Genomic DNA, 16,992 nt, shown 5'->3' with positions numbered 1-16,992 from the left:
AATGTGCACTTGCTTTGTACCCATCTCATCAATTTTCTTTGTCAGTATGCTCATATGAGTCATGAGAGTGGCTATGTTCTCTGCATGGGAATTGTTTGGGTCAAGAGCAACAAAATGCAATATTGGTGTAAGTGTCGTACCTCTAGCCATCCAGCTTAAATTTTGAGCCATCTTGTCAAGAAAAATCTTGCACTATGTGAATGTCTTGCTCAAAAATGCACTCCTAGCTGAAGTATCTACATTGGCCTTCAAACTATCTGCTAGACCCATGTAGAATCTCTGTCCCAGCATCTGATCTGTAATGCCATGGCGTGGACACTTCACTAGCATACCTTTGAACCTCTCCCAGGTTTCTTGTAAGGTCTCAGTTGCTTTCTGCCTGAACTGCAATATCTCATCAATCTACCTTGCAGTCTTGTTGGGAGGATAAAACTTGTTTAAGAACTGTTTGACTAATTCTTTCCAAGTGGCAATGGAGTTTATTGGGAGCGAATTCAGCCAAGTTTGAGCCTCTCCAGTCATAGAGAATGGAAACAGTAATAGCGTGACAGCTTCAGGAGTCACATTCGGCTATCTTTGGGCCACACATATTGATAGGAAATTCTTCAGATGTTGTTGTGGGTCTTCAATGTATGACCTAGAGAACATCCCCTTATTTTGCAACAGATGCAACATGTTGTTGGTGATCTGGAATGTCTCCGCTTATATCTGAGGTACAACAATGGTGGTGGCTAAGTTATCAGCAGTTGGTTGTGCCCAATCATAAAGAGAAGCTTCTAGCATAAGAGGTGCCACCACTCCATTGTTTGGGTCAACCCGATTATTTCGATTGTTTTCGTTGACATCGTCCACGTTGTCCATTTCAATTTCGAGTTTTTTTTGTTGTAACTGTTTGTTCTTCTTGTTGGCTCGATTTAATGCCTTGAATGCTTTCTCGGGGTCTGAGAGTCCTTCAAAAAGTTCACCAGTCCTCGAAGAGCTTCTAGGCATACACCTGAGTCACATGAGAATTCAAACGTGAGAATTTCAATGGAAAAATTTAAACACCATAAGAAATTGATCTAAACTAAGAATCCTAGCAATTATTCTAAGTTGTAATAAATAACACCGTTAGTTCCCCGGAAATGACGCCAAAATTTGATCACGCCCAACTATGTCTTGTAAAAAGGACTAAGCAGTCGCTGCAAATATAACCCGGTTCAAGTCCGGAGTCGAATCCCACAGGGAACTAACCTATTTACTACAACTTTAAATAATGCTAATGATAAGCTCAGACAACTTCCGGATGCAAGAGTTTTATGAATAATCAGTAGAATTTATTTAGCTAAGGAAAAATGATAATAAAATTAGCAATAATCAAGACTAAAATTGAATTCAAGAGTAAAAGGATCTAGGGCTATTGATTTCCCCAATTGCCGGATTAATTCTCAACTCTTTAGTTATAATCTCACCGTAATACTCTATGAGAATTATGAGTTTCGGGCTACCGTAATTACCTCTCGATCAATTATGATAATTTACTTGAAGCATTCTCTCGAACTACTCTAGCTAACAATTTATGCAACTTAGAATTATCCCACCAAAGTTTCGTTATTTCTAACCACAATTTTAAATTCAAGTAATTAATCTCTTGACTTACCCAAAAGTGGTGTTGTTCAACAACAATCTAACCAAGTATTCTTTCTCAAGCAACACAAGGTAACTAGACACGATTAATCGAGGGCCCTTTCAATTAACCACAATACAATACGTAGTTGAACAATCATAGAACAAACACGACTCAATTATAACAAAATAGAGTCAAGACTTCATCCAACAATTGGTTCCATCAACCCTAGATAATAGATTTAGCTATTCATACTAATGGAAAATAAATCACTAAAATAATTCATAATCAACAAATAGAAGTATGAAGAAGAAGATGAAAACTCTTAGGAAATTATCCGTCTTCTCTCTCTCGTTCTTGCCTCTAAAATCTTCTAAAAACAGCTCTCTCCCACTTCTGGGCAAGTTTAGGTTTCATATAGGTTTAGGTTAGTCGCCTAGGAAATTACATAATTAACCCTGCATGTTTAGCTTTCGTCTGCCCGTCTGCGGCCGCGGATTCGACCGCGGATTTCCACTGCCTCACTACCTTGAGTTCGCGGACCAATTCGCGGCCTCTCACTTGGAGGGGTCGTCTCGCTTGTTTTTCTCGCTCCTTTTCGAATGGGCTAACCTTCGATTGGCCTTTCACACTCCATGTTGACTCCAAAACACTCATTAGCTCCCTCCTAGCTTGAAGTAGCTCCTGCAAAGCATCAAATTCTTAATTAGGGCATTTTATTATCTTTTGGCATTCAAATATCAATAAAGTGCAGCTAAATTAGAGTGTAAGTAGTGTCTAAATTGCATAAATAGCCTACTATCAAAGGGAAAGGTAGACCTTCGTGATCGCGGATGGAGGCTCGCGAACGTGTTGAACAAATAATTCCTTCTCCACAAAAACACTTCGCGAACGCGAAGGAGATGACACGAATGCGATTAAGGAAACCAGATGACATATTTAGCAATTCAAAATAGAAGAAAATGGCTAGTAGCCCATCTGAAACACACCCGAAGCTACCGAGACCTCGTCTAAATATACCAACAAGTTCCAATACCTAACACGGACTCGCTCGAGGCATCAAATCACATCAAACAATATCAAAACGACGAATTGCACTTCAAATCAAAATATATGAACTTTGAACTTTCAAATTCTATATCTTGTGCCGAAACACATCAAATCAATTCGGAATGACTTCAAATTTTACAAACAAGTCATGATTGCAATAACAAAGCTATTCAAATTTCTAGAATCGGATTCCGACCCCGATATTAAAAAGTCAACCCCCGGACAAACTTTCCCAAAAAATCATCATTCGCCATTTCAAGCCAAATTCCTCTACAAACCTCCAAATAATTTTACGGATATGCTCCTAAGGCCAAAATTACCATACGGAGCTATTGACATCATCAAAATTTCATTCCGGAGTCATTTGCTCAAAAGTAAACTCTCCAGTCAACTATTTCCATTTAAGCTTCTAAATAAGGATTGTTCTTTTCCTTAAATTCTGAATCTTCAGTAAATCAAACTCGACCACACCCGCGAGTGATAATACATATTGCGAATATGCTCGAGAACTTAAGTAACTGAACGATGCATTAATTCTTAAAATGATAAGTCGGGTCGTTACATTCTCCACCTCTTAAACAAACGTTCGTCCTCGAACGTGCTAAGAATTATTCCGAGGTTATCAAATCGATGATTTTACTTTTACACATATACTCACGATTTATCCCCCCATTACCGCATTTGAGATATGCCCGACAATACCATCTCATTTGAGATTATTTCTTTTATCCATATTTGTAAACTTTAAGACTAATTTCTTACACTCTAAACCTTTTCAAAAGACTTGATTTTTACAACAACGCACAGTTTTAGTCTCAACCGGCTATAGCAACTCGTGCCTACGCAAGCATCAGCTTTCTTGATAGTGTTGAAGTACTTCAACATTTTTCTGGGGTGTTACAAACCTGAGACTGAAATCGGCCACAAAGCCGGCCAAAACTTGTGATTTAATCATAGTCGAAGGCTTATATTCAATATCGAACTCACTGATTTCAACCGCCCATTTAGTCAACCGGCCCGACAATTCAGGCTTGTGAAGAACATTCAGTAAAGGTAAGGTCGTCACAATGGCTATCAGATGGCATTGAAAATAAGGCCCAAGCTTTCAAGAGACGACTACGAGAGTTAGGGCCAGTTTTTCGAGGTGAGGATAACGAGTCTATGCTCCTAACAAAATTTTCTAACATAATAGACAGAAAATTGCGTACCTTCGCCCTCCCGGACTAGAACGACACTTGCTACTACCTCTGAGATTGCTAAGTATATTAATAGTTGTTTACCTTCCCCTGACTTTGATAGTAGCAGAGGGCTTGATAAATAATGTTTCAGGCCTTTTAATGCATGTTGACATTCTAGAGTCCATTCAAAATTGTTCTTCTTCTTTAGGAGTAATAAGAAGTGATGACATTTTTTTGAGTATCGAGAGATGAACTTGCTTAGAGCGACCGATCTTTCGGTTAGCCTTTGGACTTCTTTTATGCTTGTCAGCTGGTCTGGGATGTCTTTGATGGCTTTGATTTTATCGAGATTTACCTCGATCCCCCTTTGTGAAACCAAGAAACCCAAGAATTTACTGGAGCCAACCCCAAACACGCATTTTCCGGGTTGAGCTTCATGTTGTGCTTCCTAAGGATATTAAAGGTTTCGTGGAGGTGTTTTAAATGATTGCTTGCATTCAAAGACTTGACCATATATATATATATATATACACACACTTACATCTTTTTACCTATTTGTTTCTCGAACATCTTGTTCACGAGCCTCTGGTAAGTTGCTCTGGTGTTTTTAAGCCGAAAGGCATCACATTATAACAACATGTGCTGAAGTTCGTTATGAATGAAGTTTTTTCCTAATCTTCAGGGTTCATCTTAATTTGGTTGTTCCCGGAATAGGCATCGAGGAAACTCATTAACTCGTGCCCGACCATTGCATCAATCATTTGATCGATGTTTGGTAGTGAGAATGAGTCTTTATGGCACACCGTATACAAGGACGCACATTCGTAACTTGTTATTCTTTTTCGGAACTACAACTACGTTAGCATACCATTCGAGATACTTTACCTCCCCAATTGAACCGATGTCAAGTAGTAGAGTTACCTCTTCCCGGTACCTGAAAGTATCTCGGTACATGGTGGGATTCCGACGACTCATCACTTTTATCTTCTTCACTCGGTAAGGGAGCAGGTGTCGGTTCCTGTAATTGCTATTTGCTAGGTTCCTTCCCTTTACTATTGGAAACTGACACTACGTTCATTTCTCTCGCTACCGGTTGATCTCCTATTATTTGCTCGATTCCCTCTAGGGTCGAGAATTTCAGCAGTTGATGATATGTAAATGGTACGACCTTCATCTCATGTAACCATGGTCTACCTAGAATTATGTTGTAGCACATGTTGCTGTCCACTACTTTAAATAGGGTGGTCTTCATGACCCCTTTGTCATTCGTGGGCAATAGAATCTCTCCTGGGGTTGTCACGCTTGCCAAGTTGAACCCGATGAGGAGTTTTGTTGCTGGAATAATACTTCCGATTAATTTGGCTTGTTCTAGTACTCTCCATTGAATGATAGTGACTGAGCTTGCTGGGTAAATCGAAACACGTTTAATCTTGAAATCTAGAACATTAAGAGAAGTTACTAGGGCGTCGTTATGCGGCAGAAGAAGTCCTTCGGCGTCTTCTTCCGTGAAGCTGATGTCGTCTTCGGCGACTTCCAAGAGTCTCTTACTGTGAGTCACCAATACATTTGTCTTCTTGGCCGTCGAGAAGGTTACACCATTGATTTCATTCCCTCCGAAAATCATGTTGATAGTCAGCCAAGGAGGGTCTTTCCCTATCTTCGAGGGTTCTGCGTTGTCTCGACTGCGGCCGTAATCTTTCTTGGCTCGATCGCTCAAGAACTCCTTGAGATGGCTGTTCTTCAACAACGTTTCCACCTCCTCGTACAAATGCCGGCAATCCTCGATTCTGGGGCCGTGAGTCCCATAATACTCGCACCGTAAGTTAGGATCCTTATGGCTGGGATCAGATCTGGTTAGCCTCGAAAATCATGTTTCTTTGATATTTCTCATTGCCGATATCAATTCCACTATGCTGATGCTGAAATTATAATCTGATAGTATGGGATACGAGGAATCCCGGGTCCCTGGTACATTTTTTTCTTGTATCGATCTGTTGTTTCGGCCACAGTCAGTTCTTCTTTTGGGAGCAAACCTATCCGAGGACCGAAACCTTTTATTGTCGCGTCCCTCGGCTCTCTCGTAAGGCAAAAAATGAACTTTGGAAGATCGTTGGTCTGCATCTAAATCATCATTGACCTTATCCCGGCTCTTGTCTCGGTCCCGCCCCTTGGTTGATATTGGGAACCCGAGCTGATCATCTTCTATCCTTATTTTTGATTAATATCGGTTATGAACATCCTTCTTGGAATTCGAGCAAGCTTTTCTTCAACTTTCAGGAGGCATCAGAGCTCATCGGGTTCAAACCCTTAGTGAATGCCTCCGCTGCCCATTCGTCTGGCACGACCGGTAACAACATTCTTTCTTCTTGGAATCTGATCACGAACTCCCGCAACAATTAAGACTCTCCTTGTGTGATTCTGAATATGTGCACCTTCCGGGCTTGGACCTTTTTAGGCCAGCATGGGCCTTAATGAAAGAAACTGCGAGCATTTCAAAAGAATCTATTGAGTGCTCGGGTAGGAGTGAATACCATGTCAAGGCCTCTTTCGTCAGGGTTTCTCCGAATTTCTTCAGGATAACCAACTCAATCTCTTGTTGAGCCAAGTCATTTCCTTTCATCGTCGTTTGTGTACGTTGTGATGTACTTTTGAAGATCTGAAGTTCCATCGTACTTTGGTATGTCTGACATCTTGAACCGTTTTGGAATCAATTCCGGTGTTGCGCTCGGCTTAAATGACAACTGAGTGTACTTCTTCGAATTAACCCTTCAACACTGGTGGTGCGCCCGGAATCTGGTCCATTCGGGCATGAAACCCCTTCGCGTTCTGATCCATCTGCTTGTTCATCTCCCTCATGAATCTCATGAGTTCGGTTTTGAAGGGATCATTACCGTTGTCGTTACCGGATTTGTTGTCGGTACCCCCGGCTCCGTCAAAATCGACCTCATCCCTCGGGGTGTTGTTATCAACTCTTAGAGACGCTTGATTTGGAGGAGCGCTGAGAGGAAGTGGGCCTCTTCCGTTTGCGTTGTTGGAAGCACATGATAATTCCTGTTTCAATTCCGTCATGACCTGGTCGTGCCTTGAGAAATGGCCCATGATGGCCTTTTGTTGCTCTCTCAAGATCCTTACTGTTTTTGCAACATGTTCGTCCTCCACATCATTGGGAGTTATTTCTCGTACATGTCGAGGATATTGTCCGCCATGGACCAGAGTTGCCACGCCCCCTCGTTGCAGGTGTCGCTGATCGAATCTTCATGTTGAGGCAGATTTTCATGCGCCTCAAATGTTGTGTGCGATGTTGATATCGTTAGCTGCCATTTTCAATTGTTGCTATGAAACAAAGAATCAAATGAGTTAGTAATAGATGCAAGAATCAACTCAATTACGCAACTGTCTAAGCCCCATAGTGAGCACCAAATTGTTTACCCGTAAAATGGTATAGTTGAATTTTTATGTGATTTATAGACAAGCGAACTGACTTGATCCAAAAATGATAAATAAATAAGAGTAAAGACAAGACTTAGCATAAAGATCAAAGGAAATGGCAGGTCTGGCTCCGGAAGCGATGCCTTAGAGGACAAAAATAATAGCAATATAAAACAGAAAGTAAAGTTGTATTCTTTAGCTTGAGAATGGAATATAGCATAAGTTTTGCGCAAGATTTTGTGTCATTACAATGGTTGTTGAAATATTATTTATAACTATACCTAAGAAACAAGATCCTAAGATCAAACCTCTCTTAAATGATAATAAAGGATGCCGTTGATAAAAGTGTAACGGCATACCAAGAATGTCAAAATTCTCTGCAACTACTTCTTATTTAATACTACTAGAGAATATTCTTCATTAGATGCCATCTGGTGACAAACGATTGACTCACTCCCGTTGATTATGCCCCCTTCAGGATCTATCTGACACCAACTGCAGTTGTTATCCCCGATCTTGGTTCTTATTCGATTCATCTTCCGCGTGTCTCTGGTTTCACGTGTCACGTAATCATTCGACCATTTAATATAAATTAATTTTACCCTATACACTTCTGTTATATTAAATCTAATTATAATAATCTTTTTGAAACGAATGATGTATTATTTTATACCTTGTTTTATACTGAAATTAATTGCTCCGGCACACGTCAATTGGTTTACTTACTCCTAATGCAGGAATTATTATTAATTAATAATAAAATATTATTATAGGATGATTATTAGTAAAAAATTATTGAACATAAATTACTTACTTTTAAACCGGTATTTTTATGCACAATTATTATTTTTCACCCATGCAAATTTTATACTGAAATTAATTGCTCCAAAATACCACAACAAATTAGGCTTCTAATTTTTCCACTTTGGAAGCAGGGTCCGAAACCAAGAAGCAACCCCATAGTTTGGTTTTAGTCAGAATGTCTTTCTGTCTTGTGAGAAACACTGCACTTCTTCCCTTAGTCCCAACTCGGATTCAAACAATTTCCTCCGCCAAAATGCCAATAACGCGAAGCTCCTTCAAGCGAGAAACCCCTTCTGAGACAAACCCAGGTCAGCTAAAAAAAAATACGACCATTTTCCAAACCATTCCCAGTTATAATAACATTATTTGATTATTTCCTATCTGCCTATGATTGGTGGACATAGTTATTCAGTATTGTTGGAAATTTTCAGTAATATTATAGTATAAGCTTTATTTTCAGGTTCTGAAGGCTCAGGTGGAAGCTCCGTTCCTGAACTTCGTGTTTTCGTCCGGAGAAAGAGAGTGAAAAAGACTGTTGAAGTTATAGCCAAAGAGGTCAAGGAAGAATCTTCTGCCCAGAAAGTATGCAACTCCTTCTATATCCTTTTTATTACTACTCTTGGCTTGAAATGTTTGTAATTAAGTGCATCAATAGAGGGAATAGACTTTTCATAACTTTTGCCATCAGTAATCTTGACCATCTAAATATACTTTTTTGGTTTAATCATTTGAGCTTTTGAAGGTAATTTGATCATTTAGTTTTCAGTGACATAAAGGAAGAAGAACACCTTTTCTGATCTTCTTTTTGACTTTTGCAGTTTGTTAAACTGCCTGATATAGAGGATTTTTCCTATTCGAAGGACCATATGTATTCCCAGTCAAGTAAGTCTCAAGTGTTTACTTTGACTCCAGAATTACGCTTATCGCCATCAACACAATGATAATTATATCCCTAGATATCCTTAATCAAATGAAAAAGATTATTTGCCTAGATGTCTGAAATTATCCCCTTTTCAGCTTGTCTGCCAGGCAGACATGGATGCAATGATTGCCCAAACCTTGTTGCTATTATAGTAACTTCCTAACCTTTCCGAAACTTGCTGCTCATATCCTTGTGCTTAGGAAGTAGGTTTTTAACCTCCCTCGATTTTTAAGAAACCAAAAGACCTATTACCTTGTTTAAGCTTGATTGTTACTGGACTTTATATTCTTGTCTACCGCATTCTATTGGGGTACAATGACAATAAAATTGACAATCAGTCAGTGCTATAGCTAATGGTGAAATGATGAATGCAATTGGATCAAAACTTTGCATGAATAGACAATGAAGTTTCTTATCAAAAGATTAGACAATGAAGTTTGAGCATGATATTGTTAAAGTTTTTATTCAAGTACAAGAACACTAAGAAGAGACAACTTTAGCAAGACTGTTAATTAGATTAAGTGATTGTTGAAAAAAATGGAAAAAATGCAGAATGTCCAAGTTATGTAGTTAGCTAGTGCTAAAAAGAAATGTGAGAGGGTGTACTTGTTTATTGACCCAAGGCGCAAATTTCCTTCAAGTTTGAGTTAGTGAGACCAAAAAAATCGCATGATTTGACATGCACTAACTCTTGGAATTTTAAAAAGACGGATAAGTTTGAAAAAATATCAATGGAAAAGCAACAAAAGTGATAAGAGATGACTAATTGAAGTAGTAAATGCGATGGAATCTTTATGACCCGTTGGATATCTTTTCTTTTTCACATAGACACAATAGTAGCAAGGAACCTAACTAAGCACTTTAACTTCCTTGTGTGTTAATCAAAGTGATATGAAATGAAAGAAAAGCATGTTAAGGCATGTCAAAATTAAGTTGTGTAGAAGAATGAGTTGAAATTGCATTTTGCAAAGAATTAGAGTGTTGAAGAGAGATAAGAGTGAGGAAGTACACGACCTAGTCTTTGCAAGTCATTTATCCAAGGCTTATTAGTAATAGAAGATCTATAGATGTGACTTTTCAATGGCACATCTAATGTCATGACAGCCTTAAAAATGTCGATAATTGACTAAAAATTACCTAGTTCCTAACATAGAAATTATGTGCTTGCCCACTCAGAAAGAAAAATAAAAGGACGAAAGTATAAGCACGTGTTTTATTAGCAAGTGAAAAAGGCCATTTTTGGAAATGATAGGTAGATAGAATTTGAAGATTGAATTTTTGAGTTATTGCCATTTCTCTTTTTTATGAAGTTTCAATGGTATAGAACTCCCCACTATATGGGATTACACTGAGTATGGTGTTGTTGTTGTTGTTCAATGGTACAGAACTCTGTCACAGTTACAAGCTCTCAGTCACCTTTGCAGCTCTACTATTTTACTTTCCTGTCCATCAGCGTTTGGACTTCCCAATCTCCTTGTTTTCATCCATTTTGCTAATCATTCTTTACTTTGTGCAGCACCTGCCAAAACTGTGCATTTGACTGGAGAAAAATCTCTATCCCAGTTGACACGAAAAGGTAAATGAGGTAATCTGGAGGTTTCAATTATTGTTTCTGAAGTAGGAATAAATTTTTGATACGTTTTTAGCCTTGTCTCTTCCAATATGCATCATTGTTTATGCTGATGAGCTTTGGATGACACTCGAAAGAGATGATAGATATAATTGCCAAGAATTGTGAACATGAGATTTAGGAGGTAATACAAATATGCACTTAAAGAAAAGGAAAGAACTTGCCAGCTTAGGGGTAAGTGCTAAACCTACAAGAAATCCTTCTTCTACTTAGCTAAGGGTTCAAAAGATCATACAACTCAATCTCAAATCTGAAAAGGAGAACCTCCTCAAGTTTCCCTTCCTTCATGTCACTACAAAGTGGTGTTTTTGGATGTGACAAACCTCCACCTCTAGGATCAAAATTTTAAACAGATCTTATCTCTAACTTAATATCACACTCACAGCTATAAGCCTGAAAATAATCTACTTTTGTTGAAACAAAACTCACAAATCTATAAAACTTTGAAAACCCAACTAAACATGAATTATAGATCGTCCAAATGGCTGTTTGGTTGGTCAAAAGCTCAAGTCTGTATAGTTAAAACCGCGGAAACTATTTCTCTGCTGTCAAATCTGCTGGTGAATGGCTCTAACTTCTAGTATAAGAGTCCAATTTGAGGGATAAGCAATATTATGCCACTCATTGGTGTCATTACTTTTAATATTCAGAACTGAAGACCTCAATTGACCCATTGAATATAAATCTGCAATAGGAAGTTGTAATTTTTTTTTATAAGGTATGAAGATGTAATCTTTATACTACCAAAGTGAATAAAGAAGAAAAGGGAAGAGTTCTTTGCTTCAATTCATTTTTCTAGACACGACAAAGAGAATTGGCCTTAGTTAATGAGATCTATTTTGATGCTTTAATAGAATTCTGTTTATTATGTCTTGTTGCGGTTTGCCAATAGCAAGAGTTTTTTTAGGTTTTACCCTAGTTAGTTTGAAATAAAAAGGACTTAAAAGCATCCTTATGCGCAACTCTACATTTTGTTGAGCCAATGGGCACTTGTCTTGTTTAACCATATCATTTAGCTAAGGTGTTTTGAAGGACAGAAATCAAAAGCGTCAGTCTATCTGATTCAGTGCGACCACCTCCGAACTGGGAAAAAGTTCTTGAAGGAATCCGCAAGATGAGATCCTCTGAGGATGCACCTGTAGACTCCATGGGTTGTGAGAAAGCTGGGAGTTCTCTTCCTGCCAAGGTGATATTCTTTGTGCACTAATTGAAAAAGCATATTTGTGATGGTGGGACGAATTTGAAGCAGCTTTAGGATTCAAATATGTCGGGTTTGAGGGTGAAAGGGTAAGTAATTGTTGGATAAAAAGGGTTTCAATGTCAACAAGGGTTAAGTGGTGATTTTTTTTTTGGGGAGCTGTGAACACTTACCATTTTCTTTTTTAAAGAAAATGATAATTATTAAAGAAAGAAAGTTCTAGAATGACTCCTAGACCCTTGAACGACTCACTACAGATTACTACAGATCAAATGATAACTCAGGCAAAGAAACAATGTGTTCTCCGAAAGATAATTCTTCCTTTTATATATATGTATAGCAGCACGCAGTAGCAGCTGAAATGGCTTTACAAAAGAAGATAACACCTATAATGAGGATAGAAATAATGTTATTCTGTAGAGGTAAGAATGAAAAGGACAAGGAAAAGAGTAGAAGTTACACTGATAAGGGTGTAGTGGTACCTTTTTTCATGTGATATTAGCAACCTCTTGTCTCCTTTTGACTAACTACAGATTACTACAAATCAAATGATAACTCAGGCAAAGAAACAATGTGTTCTCCGAAAGATAATTCTTCCTTTTATATATATGTATAGCAGCACGCAGTAGCAGCTGAAATGGATTTACAAAAGAAGATAACACCTATAATGAGGATAGAAACAATGTTATTCTGTAGAGGTAAGAATGAAAAGGACAAGGAAAAGAGTAGAAGTTACACTGATAAGGGTGTAGTGGTACCTTTTTTCATGTGATATTAGCAACCTCTTGTCTCCTTTTGACTAACTAATGTCAGAACTTTAGGTGACACATGTGCCATGGAATTAAATTCCTGAACAGGTGAAGAGGTGCATTTTCAGCAATGTAGAAGAGTATCCATGTATTTTACCTCAAAAAGGAACTATTTTACTCTGGAAAAGGACGAAGGCAAAACATTTGTGGTGAAAGAAGTTCATCAAAACATACAATTACTGGATGTAATCCTTTTATTTTATTATATGAATTTAGGTGTTCAACTAATATCCTGCTAATTCAGTGTTTTGCCTACTTTAGGAACCTATTATTAATAAACTGTTTTTCAGCTACAGACTCTTAGATGCGTTTAACAATGAACTTTTCTAATTGTTGACTGAGAAATGGCTTTATGTCCATTCAAGTTTCGCAGATTGTATCCGTTGCTGACTCTTTGGCGGAGAATTTTTGAATTATTGATGAATTCTGGATGCTCGATCTTGACTTTGTTGCTAATTTTGTCACTTCATGTTTTCATCAGGAAAGAAGATTTGCGGTCCTAGTATCATCACTCTTGTCAAGCCAGACCAAAGATCAAGTTAATCATGGCAAGTTCTAAAGTTTCTAATCTTTTAAATTGAAAACTCTCATACTGATGTTGTACTCAACTCTGATGTTGCCAATCCTAGTTATATTGTGCCTGACGTTTGAATTTGATTGTCTAAGATATTTGGTTTTCTACTGATTATTATATCTTAAAACCAAAAAATCTGTCATTGTTGTCTGTGTCTCTGTCCTTGTCTTCATCATCTTACCCCATATTGCTCCAGCAGTCTTACAAAAGCTTCTTCCCATAAATTTCAGCATTCCTGCCTTTCCTTTTACTGTTTCTTTATTTTATTTCAAGAGTCTTGTTTTCTCTGTTGATTATGGCAAAAAAGATCTCTGCTGATCTCCCGCAACCATGTATAGTGAACTTTTCCTTCAAATCTCCATTTGTAACTTGAAAAGTCCTAGAACCTGTGCAAATAGAGGCCTTTTTATAAGTTCAGGTTTGAAATAAGTGAATATAGGATGGAAAAACAGTTGCTAAAAATGAAATACATGATTTTTGAGTTGTAGTGCTAAATTATCATGTGGTGTCATTACTAAATTACATAGTTTTCGTTAGACCTAGGTCTGGTTCAAATAATCTGTAATTATGTTATTTTACTTGCATTCGTTAAGGCCTTATTATCATACAGGAGCTATCCAGCGTCTCCTGCAAAATGGCTTGCTTGCTCCAGACGCCATTGACACAACAAATGAAGACACCATCAAGAGCTTGATATATCCGGTAGGCTCCTTTTACGCCAGTTACTTGCATGCTGTATTCCTTTTGCTAGACCTGGATTAGCTGAAATGGTAGAAAAAATTAAGAAACATTCAGCGTTGTCCTTTAATCAACATGTTCGAGAGTTTTCTGAACATTGATTGGTAATGTATGCACTTTTTCCCTTTCAGGTAGGGTTTTACACGAGAAAGGCTAGCAACCTGAAAAAGATAGCAAAAATTTGTCTTTCAAAGTATGACGGGGACATTCCTAGTTCTCTGGAGGAATTGCTTCTACTCCCAGGAATTGGTCCCAAGATGGCTCATCTAGTAAGGAAGTTATGTTTTTCCCTATTCCCTTGTCATCCTCACTTGTAAACCAGCTGGATGTATTTCCCTTTAGGTTATGAATGTTGCATGGAACAACGTTCAAGGGATATGTGTAGATACTCATGTGCATCGTATTTGTAATCGACTTGGATGGGTATCTCGTCCCAGAACAAAGCAGGTACTCTTGATTTACATCTGACAATGAGTACGTGTAATGTCTCAGGTCTCTGTGATTCTCACTTAATGGACGCTACTTTTTTCCAACTTTGACTAAAAATTCATATGGGTTGAGGAAAGCATAAAATATATGGAAGTTCCAAGTAAAAAAGAAAAGTAGAAGAAACTTTGAACTTCTGCCTTGCTTTAGCTTTCCACAATTATGGATTACCTTTAAAATAGCAGACATATGGCGTGGGATCTTAGCACTGCTTTAACCACTCTTGGATATAATAATTGTGGCCAACAACATTTTAGGCCTGGTATAGGATGTAAATCTTGTTGAGAAACAGTTGCTATTCTCCTAATGTTCAACAAAGCAGACTCCAAGCAAGATGGAAAAGTTTAGTTCCTCCAACATTACCATTGAACGAAAGTTATTCAACAAATTTGATTGATAACAGCATAAAGTATAAAAGATTTGATTGATTTGACTTGCAATTACTTCACCTAATGCAGAATATGAAAGTGACCCTAATTCAAGAGATGATAATGCAGGTAAAGAAAAAGTGTAAAATTGAATGGTTAGATTCACATTCATTAAAACAGGACGTAGCAGCATGCGGAGACTGTCGTAAGAAATAATGGTGGCAATGAATTTGACATGACCAGTAAGTGGAGAGATAAAGAAATTGTTGAGTTAGGGCCTGCTTTGTCTAGCAATAAGAATTTCTGGTGGTTTGAAGAGGATGCTTGTTATGTAGCCTCATTGCTTCCTGTTTGATGGTTTTAGGCTCCTTTGTTAGATAGCATATTGTGGAAGAGGGGATCCAAAACTTAAGTTAATTTACAAAATGGTATTAAAGGATCTATCAATTATTTAATCATATCATAATTCATTGCAGGAATGTTGTTTAATTTCTTACTTGTTTGCCCTTCGTTAGAAAACTAGAACCCCTGAGGAGACTAGGGAGTCCCTGCAGCTTTGGCTTCCGAAGGAAGAATGGGTGCCAATCAATCCTCTCTTGGTATGTATGCAATCTATCTTCGTTGCAGGCATTAATTATAGCTACATATATAAATTCTCCATCGTTGTAATGTAAAGCTATCAAAATGGTGGAAGTTCTTGCATGGTTCTTTTTCATCTTATCTCAATGGAAGTGGAAACACAGTAATAGACATTAACAAGAGTGCTGCTCATATAAAATAGAACAAGGTGTCTGACTAGGGAACGTATCTTAATAGCTCAAAAAGCTCAACATTTTTGCTTGAATTCGCTCCACAAGAGTGGGAAGTTTAGGAACTAACAATCTCAAAACTCTACATCTCTTCTTTGTTGAAACTTGTCAGCATCTTAGGTTCCCCTGCAAATCAATTTCTGTTTTTTTTGCCCAGTTAACATAGTTCTATTGATCTTAAAAACAGGTAGGTTTTGGACAGACCATATGTACTCCTTTAAGACCTCGTTGTGCAATCTGTGCGGTAAGTGATCTCTGCCCATCCGCATTCAAAGAGGTGTCAAGCCCATCTTCCACTCCCAAAAAGTGACATAAGATGGAATTTCAACAAGCTTAGCAGTGAGGATACAGTTTTTTGAGTCATTTCTCCCATAACATTTTCATTTTGGATTTAACGATAGAAAATCCTTGTGCTCTTAGATCATATTTTATACCTGCCATATAAACGTCTATGCTTTTTTCTTCCTTCTTGGTGGATTGGGCAGGAAAGTTATTGGTTTTGTTTTGATGGGAGACTGTGAAGATGTTGACAAACTGGCAAAGTACATATTGTAGCATTTAGATCATTTTGTACAGTTCAGTTCACTATCCTACACTCCACGACGGGTGTAAGAACAGATACTCATATGAGATTAAGGGAAAGTCATTCCATGATATCAGTATTTTGGATCGATACTATTTGCCTCCTCAAAATGTGGAGGAGCAATGAATTCCAAATGTATATCCTTCTACCAGCATTTCATTCAATTTATTTTCTTTCTATTGTGTGGAGGGTAAGAATCAAATGGTTATTTCTGGAGATGTTGATGAAGACTATGTTCAGTTTTGCAAAAAGGTCCACTTCTCGAAATCAATTCCAAATCCTCTTAGAGTATCTTTTCATTAGTTATTGAAATATTCCAAAATGCTACGAAACTGTAAAACTACAGATTTACAATATTTGGCACATCGGGACAAGGGTTATCATGGAAGTTAAAAGATGTATACAAATAAATTTGACTGTATAGCAATCTTGAAGCTTATACAATTTTATTTTTCTAATACAACTTTTCTCCTCAACATGATCTTTGCACTGTTAATCAGCGGACTAGTAACCACGCGGATGCAAACTAGCTGAAAGCCTGAAACAACTATAATTTTGTTTTCATCACTGAAACAAACACTATAATGAAGGTCGAAAAGTACTTTTCTCTATTAAGTTCTCTTAAGATGTCGAGGGAATTGAAAATTATTTTGCATCCACGACGTAATTAGTCAACGTGATTCTAGATACTTACACGTGTCAAAGGATCAGAACGAAAATTGAAGTGAGCTAAGCTGTGGCTATCTTATCAGGCTTTAGATTTTAATTTTATTTAGTATGGCATTTAAGATGATATGAGCTGTATTCT

General features: G+C 37.7%; 1 protein-coding gene and 1 non-coding gene across 5 annotated transcripts; both read left to right on the top strand.

Moving 5' to 3' along the window:
• The first annotated feature begins 301 nt into the window (after positions 1 to 301).
• LOC142176868 (small nucleolar RNA R71) lies at positions 302 to 408 on the top strand. Its single transcript, XR_012705673.1, has one exon. It is a non-coding gene; the product is annotated as a small nucleolar RNA R71 (small nucleolar RNA).
• A 7,765-nt stretch (positions 409 to 8,173) lies between these two features.
• Positions 8,174 to 16,366, top strand: LOC107798302 (endonuclease III homolog 1, chloroplastic). Of its 4 annotated transcripts, none has more exons than XR_012704990.1 (12): positions 8,174 to 8,375; positions 8,528 to 8,649; positions 8,886 to 8,949; positions 10,506 to 10,565; positions 11,657 to 11,805; positions 13,108 to 13,174; positions 13,811 to 13,902; positions 14,070 to 14,207; positions 14,281 to 14,385; positions 15,157 to 15,220; positions 15,308 to 15,391; positions 15,789 to 15,811. XR_012704990.1 is itself a non-coding variant. In XM_016621271.2 (12 exons), the coding sequence occupies exons 1-12, from the start codon at positions 8,243 to 8,245 to the stop codon at positions 16,120 to 16,122; spliced, it is 1,107 nt and encodes a 368-aa protein (XP_016476757.1). In that variant the 5' UTR covers positions 8,174 to 8,242; the 3' UTR covers positions 16,123 to 16,366. The 4 variants fall into 4 exon arrangements, 3 of the variants coding, with proteins under 3 accessions (XP_016476757.1, XP_016476756.1, XP_016476759.1); XM_016621271.2 differs by lacking the exon at positions 15,157 to 15,220 and adding an exon at positions 16,087 to 16,366 and having other exon boundaries at positions 15,789 to 15,845; XM_016621270.2 differs by lacking the exon at positions 15,157 to 15,220 and having other exon boundaries at positions 15,789 to 16,366.
• The last annotated feature ends 626 nt before the right edge of the window (positions 16,367 to 16,992 follow it).

The sequence above is a fragment of the Nicotiana tabacum genome, chromosome 22 (genome assembly GCF_000715075.1).
Source record: "Nicotiana tabacum cultivar K326 chromosome 22, ASM71507v2, whole genome shotgun sequence".
Classification (NCBI taxonomy): domain Eukaryota; kingdom Viridiplantae; phylum Streptophyta; class Magnoliopsida; order Solanales; family Solanaceae; genus Nicotiana; species Nicotiana tabacum.
The sequence above is the reverse complement of the archived record's forward strand: the minus strand, read 5'-3'. Positions and strand labels throughout refer to the sequence as shown.